The 15,448-nt window shown below is 42.2% G+C and overlaps 1 protein-coding gene across 14 annotated transcripts in view; it reads left to right on the forward strand.

The window, feature by feature from the left end:
- TSNARE1 (t-SNARE domain containing 1) overlaps positions 1-15,448 on the forward strand; it is a 684,473-nt gene that overhangs the window by 484,081 nt on the left and 184,944 nt on the right. For 11 of the 14 annotated variants that reach the window (XM_037891908.2, XM_037891914.2, XM_043539008.1 and 8 more), the window contains 2 exons: positions 9,666-10,125; positions 10,775-13,525. The exons of 1 other annotated variant lie outside the window; for it this stretch is intronic. In XM_037891908.2, coding sequence (XP_037747836.1) covers positions 9,666-10,125; positions 10,775-11,334 — 1,020 coding nt within the window. In that variant the 3' untranslated portion in view covers positions 11,335-13,525. Of the gene's footprint in view, positions 1-9,665; positions 10,126-10,774; positions 13,526-15,448 lie in introns of those variants that run through there. 2 more of the 14 variants (XM_043539016.1, XM_043539015.1) reach the window with 1 other exon arrangement.

Below are 15,448 nucleotides of genomic sequence, written 5' to 3' on the forward strand. Positions count from 1 at the left end.
TGTTCAATATCTTCATCAATGATTTAGATAATAAGCTTATAAAGTTTGCAAACAATCCTAAACTGGGATTGGTTGCAAGTGTTTGGAGGATAGGATTAAAAGTCAAAATGATCCGGACTAACTGGAGAAATGATCTGAAGTTAACAGGATGAAATTCAATAAGGACAAATGCTAAGTACTCCACTTAGGAAGGAACAGTCAGCTGCACACATACAAAATGGGAAATGACTGGCTAGGAAGGAGTACTGCGAAAATGGATCTGCGGGTCTTAGTGATCAGAAGCTACAGAGGAGTCAGCAGTGTAACACTTGCAAAAAAAGCAAACATAATTCTGGGCTGTATTAGCAGGAATATTGTAAGCAAAACATGAAAAGTAATTCTTCCTCTCTACTGCTGATTAGGCCTCAACTGGAGTATTGTGTCCAGTTCTGGGCGCCACATTTCAGGAAAGATGTGGACAAATTGGAGAAAGTCCAGAGAAGAACAACAAAAATGATTAAAGGTCTAGAAAACATGACCTATGAGGGAAGATTGAAGAAATTGGATTTGTTTAGTCTGGAGAAGAGAAGACTAGGGGAAGGACATGATAACAGTTTTCAGGTACATAAAAAGTTGTTACAAGGAGGAAGGAGAAAAATTGTTCTTCTTAACCTCAGAGGATAGGACAAGAAGCAATGGGCTTAAATTGCAGCAAGGGACGTTTAGGTTGGACATTAGGAAAAACTTGCTAACTGTCAGGGTGGTTAAGGACTGGAATAAATTGCCTAGGGAGGTTGTGGAATCTCCATCATTGAAGATCTTTAAGAGCAGGTTAGACAAACACCTGGCAGGGATGGTCTTGATCAGAGTTTTTCAAACCAGGGGTCATGGGTTGCGGCATGTAAGGTGCCAGGTCGCCTTGCTCTGGTCAGCGCCGCCGACCAGGCTGTTAAAAGTCCCGCCGGAGGTGCTACCCAGCTAAGGTAGGACATCGGAAGCAGCCAGCAGCAGGTCTGGCTTCTAGGCAGGGGGCCACGGGGCTCTGCGTGGTGCCCCCGCCCTGAGCAACCGGCCAATGGGAGTTAGGGAGGTGGTGCCTGAAGGTGAGAGTCACGCAGAGCCACTTGCATGCCTCCGTCTAGGAGCCAGACCTGCTGCTGGCTGCTTCTGGGGTGCAGCATGGTCCGTGGTGCACCCCGGCTGCACCGCTGACCAGGAGCCACCAGAGGTAAGTCCATACCCGAACCCTGGGCCTCAATCCCCTACCCTAGTCCTGAGCTCCCCCCAAACCTGGAACCCCTTCCAGCACCCCAAACTCCTCAGCCCCAGCCCCAGCCCAGAGCCTTCACCCCCCAGCCCAGAGCCTTGACCCTCTCCCAGACTCCAACCCCATGCCCCAGCCCTGAGCTCCCCCAACCCAGAGCCCCTCCTGTACCCCAGAGCCCTGACCCCCTTCCACACCCCTGCCCCAGCCCAGAGACCTCTCCCACACCCTGAACCCCTCATTCCCAGCCCCACCCCGCAGCCCTCTGCTCCAGCCCTGAGCCCCTCCCACACCCCAAACCCATCATCCCGAGCTCTGGTGGGTCACGGGCATCAACAGTTTTCTTCAACTGGGTTCCCAGAAAAACATTTGAAAATCACTGGTCTAGATAATACATAGTCCTGCCTTGAGTGCAGGGGACTGTACTAGAAGACCTCTCGAGGTCCCTTCCAGTCCTACAATTCTATGATTGATTCCATTTCTTTTTATTATGTACTAATTATTAGTTGCCTTAAATTTATTTTTCTGACAGATGACTAGAGCACAATCTAGGTCATTGAATTCCATCATTCTCTGAAGAAAAATGAAGGAGATAAAATGCTGAGGGTGTCATAAGTGTTAGTCGTTATCAGCAATGCAACATAGGGTCACAGTTCCACATGAAATCTTCTGACTTCACTCCTGATCTCCAGAGTCTGGCTTTTCTCAACTTCACTGGTATTAGGAAATGAAGGTTGGTGTGGGCCTGAAATGAAATTCCAATGCACTGGACTACCACCCCGTGCTTTTCACTTACAGGAATGCTCTGTATCTTTTGGGACTATTTGATATAGACAGATCTATCAGTGGATCTGGAGGCTACCAATGAAGGGCTGGCTTCAGCATGTGCAAAAAGAGTGACTCTGGATTTTTTTATGTTCTCTCTTTTATCAAACAGAGGTACAGCAGGGTAAATAAAAAAAGTTCCACTAGTTTGTTCTGAGCTCCAGTTTTACCTTCTCAGATTCTTGAAGTCCCTTGGCATTTTGAACCTCGCAATGCAATTCATGGTCACTTGTGTTCTGATAAAGGAGTGCTACTGTTCTGAAATTTGTAGGGCAGTCTTGATTTCTATAGATTTGTCCTTGGAACCTTATTTGCCCAGCACATAAATCATCCCAAATTTATTTTGTTCATACTATGATGATGTAGTGTCATGATGCAATGAGATTGCATCTTAATCCATGAGACTGCATTATGATATTCTGAGAAGTCGCTGGAAATTGATGCCACATAATTGTTGCAATGCAATATGAATGTAACACAACATGATTACTTTGTCTCATGGGAATACGAGAGTGGGAGTGCTCACAGGTCAGAATCCTAACTGAGGAGTAATGGCAGACAAGTGGTAACTAATTTCTTGTGGGTTATTGCTTAGACGTGTGTGTCTGGAGAATGAGTATGGCTGAATATGCTTCTCATTTTAGTAATTAGCACTGATTGAAAGATTTATTTGGGGGATTTTAAAGCTGTTCTGTAGCGATTCTGTCTATGAATGTAATGGGAGCTAAATAAAAAGTCCTGACATGGACTCAAAACATTGCAAAGGTTCTAAGCAAACTACATTAAAACAGTGATTTTTTAATTTTACAGTTAAGCATTTGTTTGAACCCCTTCCCCAGAGGTAGGTACAAAACTTTCCTACCAGCCAAAATTCCCGTGGTTCCAAGTCATGACAGTCCCTTCACAAATAAATAAATCTCCCAAAATGTACTGAATTGCTAATTCATGTCTTGCTTATTCTAACTGCATCCTTTGTGTTCTCCCAGCAGTACTCCCATCATAACTCCTTTCTGTTCTCCAAGCTGAAGCATTACTTCTCTGTACACACTAACACCAACCAGCCCCTTTCAAAAATCTTAGCCCCCTCCCACCCCGCAATCCACTTCCATAAGCATACACAACTGATCTCCTCACTTTCCAGGCTCTTCATTCCTCTCACATCTCATTCTCTTAATCTCCTCTCCTTCTACCATTTCATCTCGCTCCCGATATCCCTACATCTTCCCTCTCCTCTACGAATTCTGGACTTTTCTCAATCCCCCCTCTTTTTTTCATTGTCGGGGTTGACCCTTTGCTGCCGTCATCACAGTTACCTTGAACAGTCTGTTCACTTGCATTGACCCTACTAATTTGTTTGTCCCATGCAGGTCAAAATCCACCTTGTAAGGAATCCTATATTCATGCTCTATGGTCTACTTCCTCACTTACTCACAAGAGTCCTTTCTAACCTTTTATTTTATTTAAAGTGAATTTAGTAATGTTGTATTGCCCCACTGTGGGTTCAGCTCTGGTGGCTACAGTTTCCAGCTTAGCAGAGTGAAAGTCACCTCTGCTACTTGCTTCAGATTTATTGTCTCTTGGAACACATAAAGACATATACATACATTGAGAAGTACAAGGTCTAGTTTGTTTTGTCAATTTGGTTAAAGTTACAATTAAGGTTATGAGTACCCAAGCATACAGAAATCCTATAAAGACCTACGCACAAGTTAGAAATATAGTCGTACTCACATCCTTAATGATATTCTTAAGGTCTGATGTCTGCCTTGCCAATTGATCATCAGTAGAGGGATGGTTCTTGGTGCAGGTTTCCCACAGGGGACTCATTTTACCCAATCTGGGAGCCTTCTTTGCTCTTGTGATTCTGACTACACCTAACACCCTGTGCATGTGACTTGTACTCAAAATTACTCTTACAGTTAATTTTTCACAATACCACCCATTGGTACATCTTTTCCCATAATCTTGTGGCACAGGGTCATTCTTTGGTCACTTACTTATGTCAGCATTTCTTAAGCCTATTACTTAGTATGGCTAAGCTAAAACGTACAGGCCCAAGCCTGCAGGCCTTGTGTTTCAGCCCTACTTACCTATATACCTAATGCATACTTATCTCTTCTGACTACTGATCAATCTATTATTCTATAGTCCTACAACTTAAATCTATTTAATATACAGTTATTATATATGACATAGCATGTCAGTTAATCATAACATCATACAACACACAATAAATGAATGATAAAATGAAGTAATGGTCTACACCTTCATGCCGCTCCTTGTCCACTGTTCCTGCCTGCTCTCATATTTCTTTATTGTAGCAATAATCTTGTGTACTTGCAAGGTATTTTGGTATGAACAATGCCTTTTACAGTTAAACTGTATTGTGTTTTACCTTCCAGTGACAAATAGGTTGGTGCAGGTGGTTCTGATAAAAACGTATGCTCTCTTTTCTGTCTGCTCCAGTGGCTGCATATGAAAGGCGGGCTGAGATTACAGGTTGGAGAGTGTTTTATTCAGAATCAGCTTCTGTCTGTATGTGTGTTTTATCTTATTGTAATGCGGCCCATTACAAAACAGCTGCTTACCATTGGAAATGGTATTCGAGTCAGCTGCAGTCCAAGTGATAAACGAGATGAGTGAATGCAGGAATTTAACCTCAGCAAGGTCTGAGCTATAACATTTATTTAAACCCATCTTTTCCTCTAAACAATGGCTCTGTGTGATCAAATATTTATTGGGATAAGGTTTGTTTAGGGCTTTCAGATGGATGCTTGTGAGTGGTAAGGGGCAGTTTTTCAGGAGAATTCTGATTGCATCTAAGCATCTCTTCATTCAGACTATCAGGGGAGATGATTTCTGTAGCTAGGCGTTAGTTTAATCATCTTACTTTTTGAATCGTGGCCAGTGGTTTGTTTACAAGAAAGAAACTTTGTCCATCACATGTTTTGGTCCAAATGATTCTATGTTTTCATGAGAGAAATGTACTGTATAGAGTGTATGGCAGGACATGTCAATGAAGCGGAGTCTGTTACCTAAGGCCAGGAGTGAATTCAGCCCGATGCATACTGGGCATAATAACATCAGGATGCAATAATTTTACATGAACTAAATTTCTCATGGTTGCTTATTTAGGAACATAACCTTTTGTAAGGAATGGTCATTCCATAAGCACTTAGGAGAGCTAGCAAACCAACCAGACAGCTGCAGGAAACAGATGGCTTAGTAAAGTTAGGTGTGTTGGCAAGGCCATAGTGAAGTCATTATCTCCTCAGTAGGGGGTGATTCTTTGTTTAAAATATCAGACCAGACATTCTTCATTATATTTAGACTGAACCATTTGACCTGAAGGGAATTAGAGACAATATTGTCAAGCTGACTCAGAACTGGAGCATTTGTGGAGTTCATGTGAGTTCATTTGCCGCTGATAGGAGTTCAGAGTTTATGCAGCATGATGTCTTACACATGTGTGGCTGGGTGTGTGGTACATGTCCCCATGCATGGGTGAACATGTGGTTTTTTTCCTCATGGATATTGATGTTCAATATAGTGACTAAGCCCCTGACCCTACTTTGCTGGTCTGATATGCCCAGGTGGTCTGGAGGATATAGTACTCCTTAGCTGAGGTTACACTGCCAACTCATCTTTTCTAGCAACAAACTATGGCCTGTTCCAGTGCTTTCCTAAGCAGCTGAACGTTTCCTTTTTTTTGTTATTGGGCAGCTACAGGATATAGTTTGGAGATCCCAGTCCTTAAAATCATCTCAAACATTGCTGGAAGTGCTTTATTTTAGAAATAAACCCATTAACTGTATATCATTACAAATAAATGGTGCTAACTCTTTAAAAATGTCCAATATATGTATATTTTAGCAACATGGCCATGTAGTCATACCTCCTAGTTTGTGATCTTCTCATGTCTTGTAAACTCAGTGGGATTGAGATTCACTACTATTTGAATGTGGGATCTTCCAGAAGCACAGAGCATATTGCAACGAGTCATCTTAGGATCAGTCCTTCCCTCGGACTCATTGCCGAACCAGTGTCCCAGCATTGAATTAAGGGCTCTGCTCCTGGAGAATCGTGCCTTTCAGATGAGATAGAAAACAAAGGTCTTGATCACTTATGGTATGAAAGAGCCTATGACAAATTTTGCAACCATAGGGGTATTAATTACCTAAGAGAGAGTATCCAGAATGCTTAAGGATCTGATTCTAATCTCACGTACACAAGCGTAGCTCGGGACTAGGTCCATTGAAATCAATGGAGTTACACCAAGGTAGCACTGGTGGAAAAGAGAGAGGAATCAGGCCTTAGAAATCTAACCGTTTCCAGCACTGCTGGAAAGTCCTTGTGTCTAATTTTCATTTACCTTAAGATCCCCTTTCTCTGAGTGTTGTAAGTATAATTGAGAATCAGGCCCCTTGGTGCAACAGCAGCAGTTTACAGTATAATCCATTACTACTAATATTTGGTATATTTCTTTTGGTAACTCTTTTGTACTTTGCAAGCCAATAAAGCTATTGGACCTGATTTTCATATACACAAAGCCCCCTTTACATCACATTGGCGGTGTAAAGGAGTCTTAGGGCTTGTCTACACGAACATTTAGTTTGTGGCAAGCTGGAGTGTGAGTCTACCCAGCACTATTCTGCTGTGTACTGTTTGTCCGTGTGGACTTTGCTGATGCACACTAACAGGTCCCTGGTGCACTTTGATCTATTCCCTTTTCAAAGCAGGGTGGATCAAAGCACACTAAGGAACTGTTAGTGTGCTTCAGCAGGGGCCAGAAGAACACTTAATGCAACACTGCAGCTTGCTGCAAACTAAATGTTCATGTAGATACACCCTGAATCTAAATGAGAGTCAGGCCCATTGACATTAAAATCCGATATTATATTTAAGCTCTTGTTCTGGTGCGTGCTATTTTATATGCAAACCAGATACTTAGTGCTAAAACCTTACTAAAATCCTGATCCTGAAGCACTAAAATCAGAGGACAGATTTCCAATAACTTCATTGATGTAGGATTTTGTCTTAAATTAGGTGCCTCCTTGTGATTATTGGCATCCTAAACGAGCAACATATTGAGGAACTGAAACTATTTGATAAATATTCAAAACCAAACCCCTGCTCTAATCATATCAGAATATCAATCCATCTGTCGACCTCTGGTATCTTGTCTCTTTCATTGTTTGACACCTAGTGCTTCAGCAGGAGGTAAAATCTCCCAATAGTGCATTTAGGGCCTGATGGCAAAAGAAAGAGTCCCACTGAATTCAATGGGATTTGGATCAGTCCCTTAGCCCGTTTGGCCCCACCTCCTGAATCATAAGATTTGATTGTTCATCTCCTAGCTTGCATAACTACAGACAGTGATATTACTGGTCATACTATTATACAGATTTTTAAAACCAACCCTAATAATTTACCAATATCAGGGAACTCCACAAGATGACTTTACAGCATAAAGAAATATTTGCTTTTATTTGTGTGAAATATACTTGTGTATCTAATAAGGCTATTGTAAGGGTAAGTGAATTAATATTTGTGGTGCTCTTTCATAAATGTGACATACTATGTTAGTGCTAAATATTCTTCATAATAGTTTTGCTATTACTACCATTTAATTTCCAGCATCCTTCTCTTTTTCATATTATATGAAAAAAGAGGAAAACTGATTTTTTTTCCCCTCTGATTGTTGTTCAGAAGCTGACAAATGTCATTTACTCTAGGCATAAATTTAAAATGAAAACCTGATACTTTCCCCACTTTTTAGGCAGAGGCTGAAACTTGTTTGTTAAACTAAAATCAGTGACTGTTTAGGTGTATCTGTAACACTCTTAAAATAAAACAGACCCGTTTAAATACTACTAATGTGGGTTACTTTTTTTTTTTCTTTTTTTGAACTTTGTGTTCTATAAAGTTTTCACAGATCCAGAGACAGTTTGGGTCAATTAAACCAGTGTAAATCAACAGTGATTCATTTGGGTCCTATTCTCCTGTCACTTGCACACGTTTCACACAAGTGTAAATTTAATTGACTTCAGTGCACAATGTTTTTCTCTTATTTACACAATGTGTAAGTTAGAGGAGAAGCATGCCTTCTGCCCCATAATTCACTCAGTGTAACCTACAAAGCACCAGAAACTTATGTAGCCGGACACCAAACTCCTAGAGGGAAATGTGACACCCTGTAGACCAGAATCAACAGTGATAAAAAGATGGTGCAAGTTACCTGTAATTAGATCAGAAAAGAGGTATAATTTGTCAAGTTTTAAAAACGAGTTCCTCGCATACAGAGGGGCCCAAAGAGAAAGCTGTGATAGGAAAAGCAGCCAACAAGGAGGTTGTAGATAATTTATCCCATTCCCTTTACCGATCCTACACCCACTTTATCTTGAACGCTTCTATTGCTTTTCTTGCTACGTTCCCTCTCCTCTCTTGGCCCTAATTACATCCCCTTTCCTGTGACTGCCAAATTGGTTTAAGTTACAGTTACATCCGTTCCTTAACCAATTTACACCCCCTCTTACTTCATTGCATAATTTTGCACCAGGACTTTTATGGGAGTTGCACCTGCTGCATATAGTTCCAACAGTGTAACTGAAGAATAGACCTCTGGGAATAATTCTGCACCGGCAGGTAGTTGCACAAGATGATGTAATGGACCTATACCTCCAGCTATTTTGTGTCACTCTAGTGCCTCAAAGCAGTTGCACAACCCTGCATAACCGGCCAGATAAATTAGATTCACAGCAATTTTACCCCACCAGGCTATACCAGTGAATATGGCCCCAAATATCTTTTCTGTCTCCTGTTTGCATGATTCTTATCATCTGATGCTGTTAACCTGCCTTTTTAAGCAGCCGAAACTCTAACATGCAGACTCTCTAGGCTTGTTTCTAATATCACAGTCATTGTTGTAAATAAGGAGTGGATCTAGTGAAGTCCAGGGGGTTAAACTGTTGTAAAAATGTAAGTGAGATCAGGCTCAGACTCTAGGAGCATGATTCTCCTTTTGTGTAATTTAGGAGTAACTCCCCTCAAATCATTGGAATTGCGCAGTGTAAAACTGCTGCCAGAAAAAAAATGGGGTTTCCAGCTGTGTGTGATGTTCTGAGCCTGAGAAAGTACAGTGAGCCTGATTCTCCTCAGACCTACACCAGTTTGACTTCACTGGAGTTACTCCTCAATTATATCAGGGCTAGTGAGCGGAGTATCTGACCCAAAGCTCATTTCAATCTGTTAAAGACTGTGGCCCAGATCCTCAGCTGGTGTAAATCAGCATAACTCCATTGAAGTCAATAGAGGTACACCAATTTACACCAGCTGAGGATTTCATCCTTGTGTGTCTCCTCATTTCTCTTCCAGTGACACTCCAGTAACATCAAGCCCCCTTGTATAGCGTTTTGTTAGTCATTGTCGTTGTTAGCAATGACACATCTATGTACTTTGCCACATTATGCCCCACTGCATGAGCAGGCACTGACCAGCATCAGCGTAGCTTGTGTATTTCATGAGAATATTTCAATGTGAAGTGGTCCTGATGAGAATCCAGCATCAAATTGCCCCTTCCTGTTTCGTTTTTTGAAAGAGGAGCAGATTTAAAATGGCTGCTGGCCCCCGGAAGAGGAAGGAAAAGTTTTCTCCTGTAGAACTTGAGATTTTGGTGGCAGAGGTGACCAAAAATCACGCTAGGCTCTATGGGAGTGAGAGAGTCAACCTGAGCCAGCCAGAGAGGGAGAAGATATGGTGCAGCATTGCCAGGAAGATCAATGCTGTTGCCCGGTCCCCCAGGACCCCCCGGGACCTCCGGAGGAGATGGGATGATATGAAGAGGCGCACCAAGGAGAAGCTGGTAGAGATGAGTCGCTCAACGGGGGAGCCCAGACCTGATACTGTGGTGGTGCGGATTTTGGAAAGTCCTTTGCTTGGGCAGGAGGAGGCTATTAAAGAGGCTGAGGCCAGAGTGGTGGCAGAGGAGGAGGATGGTGGTGGTGGTGATGGTGTTATGCACACTGGTGGCCCTCACATAACTCTGGAGCTTCAGTCAGGTAAAGAGTCCTAAACAAAACCATTCATCCCATCCACACACATCAGCAGACTGGGGAAAGCTGGGGGAAAGGGGGAGGGGGAGGAGCCTTTCTCTAGAAGGTTATCTTTGGTGGCTGTTACGTGGTCTCCCCTGCAATGTTAGATTGCTACAGCCAACCTTATGGCAAGAGAGGACTCTGCAAATGAAATCTCAGATCCAAATAGGCAGAACCTCTCACACAGCAGCTTTTGATTCTGGAGTCTTACATTCTCCCCCTTCCCTCGCCCCCTCCCCCCCCACCCCCGCCCCATCCTTCAGCACAGGGATGTCTCCTTGTACAGGAGCTTGGAGTTACTCAAAGGAATTCACCCTGCAGAGCAGGAAATCATCTACGGGACATGAGGAATTTTAATGTCCCAGGACCTTATCATCTAATATTTCAGATGAAACAATTACATGAGAGAGAGAGATCCCTCTGGTTCACAAATACAAAGCACAAGACCTATTGAGACATTCACATGCACACAGTCAAACTAATGCCCCTTTCCTGAGCTCATATGCACACCCACACAGCAGACATCATTCCTTTAGCATATTAACCAAAGAGGCTGCTTTCTGTGTTGCTAACGTGTAAAGAACTCATGTTTTGATATTTTGATCCCCCACAGATGAGGAGGAGGAAGTGCCTGATTGCACATGGGTGCCTTTGAGGACTATTGAAATGCCTATGCCAGCTGAGACAGATGCGTTAGAGCAGCGGGGGGCACTGCACACCTCAGTTTCCTCTCCCTCCCCACCTTCCTCCCCACAGATGCAGCAGCGGGCTGCCTATGGGAGGCGGTCATCCCAGAGTGCCCGGCATCCTAAGCGGAAGTACAACATCTCAGAGTTTGAGAAGCAGCTGATGGATGCCCATCTCCAGCAAAGCACCCTCTTGTCCTCCTGGTACCAGCAGCAGAGCTCCCTCATGATCCAGCAGAACCTCATCTTGGAGAACTTAGTGGAACAGAACAAGAGGCTGGCAGACAATGTCGAGTCACTCAACCGGACTCTGGAGAAGCTGGTCGACTACCAGCATCCGCGCAGGGAGACAGTACATTTTGTGCAAGACTGCACCTCTGAGACTTCTGCCCGTCTGCCCTCCCGGATAGCCAGTGGCGAGTCTGTGGGGCAGTCAGGGATCGAGGTGTTCTCGGGAATGATCTTGAAAGTCGAAGAGGAGATCTAAACAGAAACACAGAGTCTTCTCAAATGCCAGTTTTTAAGGACAATTCTCTAAAACAAACACTTCTTACGATGGGTAAAAAATTCCTCATGATTTGTAGGTCACGGTAAATGCTACAGTAGCTCTTTTTTTAGTGGGTCAAGATTCTTGGGTATATTCTACATATAGCCTTTTTTGGTTGCCCAGTATGGGACAGGATGTCATTCTGTTTTATAACCAGCAGCGCTGTCCATTTATGAGAAACAATTTTGTATCAGTTCTTTTTATTGTGAAAGATATTTTCTTACATAAATCCAAACCATATAAAAATAAACTCTGTTCATATTTATCTTTACTCTTAAGAGTCTGTCCCCCGTGGATATTATTCTTTTCCAGAAACATTTTTAGGTTTAAAAAGAAAAAAAAGAAGAAATCATTGCTAAGGCCGTAGAACTTGAGGGCCTGATCCTGCTTCCATTGATGTCAAAGAGAAATTTGTCATGGAGATTGATGGGAGCAGGACGGAGCTCTTATTGTTATTTGGATTATGTTTGCTGATTTAATAATACTGGGGAGAGTTCTTTTATGAACAAATAAGACAGTTTGTTTTCTAAGTATAAGCATACGGAATTCCATTTATTCCCCCTTCAGTCTATCCCGACTCTCTCACTAGCTTTGTGTTTGAAAGACACACGATATATCAATGAATGAGACATTTAGGACTGTAGGAATATAATACTCAATAATACAGTTCAACGTTGCCATCTTGCACTAATTTTATCACGAATCTCATGATATTTGTGTTTTTCTGAAAGCCTCAACTCTTGGGGAATACATGAGCATCTGAGTTTTTCTTTTAAAAACCCTAAATGTCTAGTCCACATGGTTTTAGAGAAAAGACTGAAAACATAATATGGCTCCAGAGAAAGAGAACCCTTGACTTCGGCAATACCTCATACCAAATCAGATTCAAGGTCCATGTTGTCCAGCATCCTGTCTCCAATGGAGACTAGCACCAGATGTTTTATAGGAAGGTGCAAGAAACCCCACAGTGGGGATAATCTGCCCCCCATGGAGGTCTCATCCTGATCCCTAATATTTAGAGAATGGCTTATGCCACAAAGCCTGAGGTTTAATGTCATCTTCCAAGCCTTTTTGTTTGCATTAAGTATTATAACTGTGGATATTCTTGTTATCCAGATCAATATCCATTCCCTCTTCGAATCTTGCTACGTTTTTGGCCTCAACAACATCATATGACAATGAGAGCCACAAGCTAATTATACGTTGCTTGAAAGAGTATTTCTCTTTATTGGTTTTGAGTTTGCCGCCTTTCAGTTTCATTGGACGTTCCCTTGTTTTTATATTTGAATTGGTTTTCTTCCTTTCCAATACATAATCCAGTGTGAGAGTGTGAAACTGCTAGGGTGCACCAAATCAGTTTATTAGGAATCATGCCACTCTCTGCTCATGCAAAGGGTAAATTTATCTAAAATATCCATTGAAGAAATAACCAAATCAATTCTTGGTAAGAATTAACACAGTTCAATTACCAGACTCTTGCCAGAATCCCAGTTTTTTTCATCTACTGCAAAGAGTTAAATCAAAAACAAATGATGCTTGGCTATAGATCCTATATCCCAACCCCTCTATTGATCTCAGAATCCATTTTAACATTTGCAAACCAGAAGGCAGTTATTTGAAATAGCTTGATGCTTGGAAGTATTCACCTTCACTGAATGACTTTGGCTACATTGTGGCCTTATACACCTTTACACTCAGGCAGCTTTAAACTGCTCCTAACAGTATAAAGGGGCCTTAAAGTAAGCATAAATATAGTATACACCCACTTTAAGGTCTGTTTTTGCTGTCAGAGTGGTGTAAAGGGTCCTTAGTGTCAAAGACAAGCACCCCTGTGTCTTTTATTCCCTCTTGCTCTAAAGATTATACCATTTTCTCTGGCATAAGCATCTTTCAGATAGCACTATAAAATATTTTCTTTCCTTTCCTCCCGCTTCCCTTATATTCATAAAACACCCAATGAACCAAGTAAGTTCCCTCGGAGTGTAATACGCTTTAACATCAGTGCACAATAATGAAGTTTACATATTATAATTATCATTTGCTATAAAAAGCTGAAGGTTTGCATTCATCTGTACGTTTGTAATGTGTTAAACAGCAAGCATTTAACATGTCTATAAATGTAATGAATGTGTTTGAGACAATCTTCTATTTCTGATAGTGCCCTTCTTCCCCAAGGATCACAAAGCATTTTACAACTTGCTCTGTAAACTGGACATACAGATCATTTCTACCAGCACTGAAATTTCATCCCTCTTGGAGGTGAAACACAGCAACAGTTTCAGGGTAGGTCTCCCACTGTCTCTAATGATGGTCAGATCAGGCTCTATTAGCACACAACCCCACTAGAAAACAGTTTAGTAAAGGAAGAAAGGAAACCAGTTGAAACAGCAGGAGGATTGACATAGACGGAATGTAATTACCCATGCTGGAGTGAGCCCAAACAGTGGTATCTCCAACAACACAGTGCCCCAGTGACTGATAGAGAAGACTACCTTTTGCTGTTTCTTTCTGAAGTGTTTAGATGTGCCTTAGAAATCTCCCATTCACGTACCCACAGGCCCCAACCCTATTTGGCATGTGAGATCACAGTGCTGCGTGGAACGTAAAGTACAGGCCATATTCAGACTATGTCACAAGCAAATAATTATCTCATGAAAAAACTTTGTAGCCAGCAGGTGTTCTGCTTTGGCTAACTTTTTTCAAGCTTAAGTCGGTACAGTGAGGGACCTAAAGCCATATTTAGGACTGGCCTGATTTTCAGCTATGCTGAGCACCTACATTATCCATTGGCTTTGGTGGGAGCTGCAGTTGATCAGAACCTCTGGAAATCATTTGTTTTGTCTCTCATTCTCCAGCTTTCTCCACAAAGGGGAGTGGGTCAGTTACAGTGCAAGCCCCCTGCACTCTTCCACAGAGCCAAGCATCAGGGGGTTTGGTTAGCCAGACCTGGCGCTTGCAGCTATGGGACTATGCAGCAGCCAGCGACCTAGGCTGGCGAGACATGCTGCCTGGAGAACAGCGCAGCAGCTGAGGCCCGGACAGCCGGAGCACAGAAATGCTGAAGTTTTGTTGGAACACATAGGGGAGGGTTAGGAAACTTTATGCTGGACTACATCATGGGATCAGGGCCTGGAGAGGGGAGCCTGGCTGCCTGGAGAGTACAGTAGGGAGGAAAAACCCCTCCTCAAAATAAGTTACTGTGGAAAATAATCAACACATTTTACATCAGCGAAGATTTTCAACTATGAGCAGCCAGCCAGAGGCGCGTGGGATAATGTGAAGGTGCAGGGATGGGAATTAAGGGTATTATGTGACAACAGGATAAAGTAATGTTGCAGGGAGCTTAGAGGTTATTGCTCCAGCAATTAGTCCCATTCTACCGCAGAGCATATGGGACCCTGGGTGATGGTAATAATAATATCTCACAGGTTTTAATTTGTTAACATTTGTAAAGTATTTGGGGAAATTCATGCCTACATATTGCAATGATTGCTGCTTAATAGGTACCTTGATAAATCGTTAATGCAAATATATGTAAACCCAGCCACAACACTAGCAGTGTTGCCAGTTCTCATGATAGCCAGATATTTTCTTAAATCCCCAGCTTCTGGAGTCACAGGGTTACACGAGAATCTCAGCTTTCATTTTAAACAAAAAAGTAAGTTTCTAGTCCTTATCACTGCAGAGAGAAATTTGAAAACATGACCTAAGTGCTCTCTCTACATTTAAAAAAATGGAAGGCAAATTAAAAGAAATCATATTTTATTACTCCGAAAATTATCCTATCATTATTAAGCCAGTTGCATTCTATTGTGCCAACAAACATGGAAACCTTTATATTGGTCTTGGTATGTATGTTGATTTGAGAATTTTATTCTGTGCCCACTGTTTTATCACACAGATGAAAAGTTTGTTTTCTTGCGGTATGACAACTGCATTTCATTCAGTCCTTGGGTTCTTTACAGGATGGAGGGACTTCTCAAACCTGTACTGACCGGTAGATTCTCATATTGTTGTTGCTGACATTTATTCAACAAGGAGACTGCTGAGTTGG

Source organism: Chelonia mydas, chromosome 2 (genome assembly GCF_015237465.2).
Source record: "Chelonia mydas isolate rCheMyd1 chromosome 2, rCheMyd1.pri.v2, whole genome shotgun sequence".
In the NCBI taxonomy this organism is placed as follows: domain Eukaryota; kingdom Metazoa; phylum Chordata; order Testudines; family Cheloniidae; genus Chelonia; species Chelonia mydas.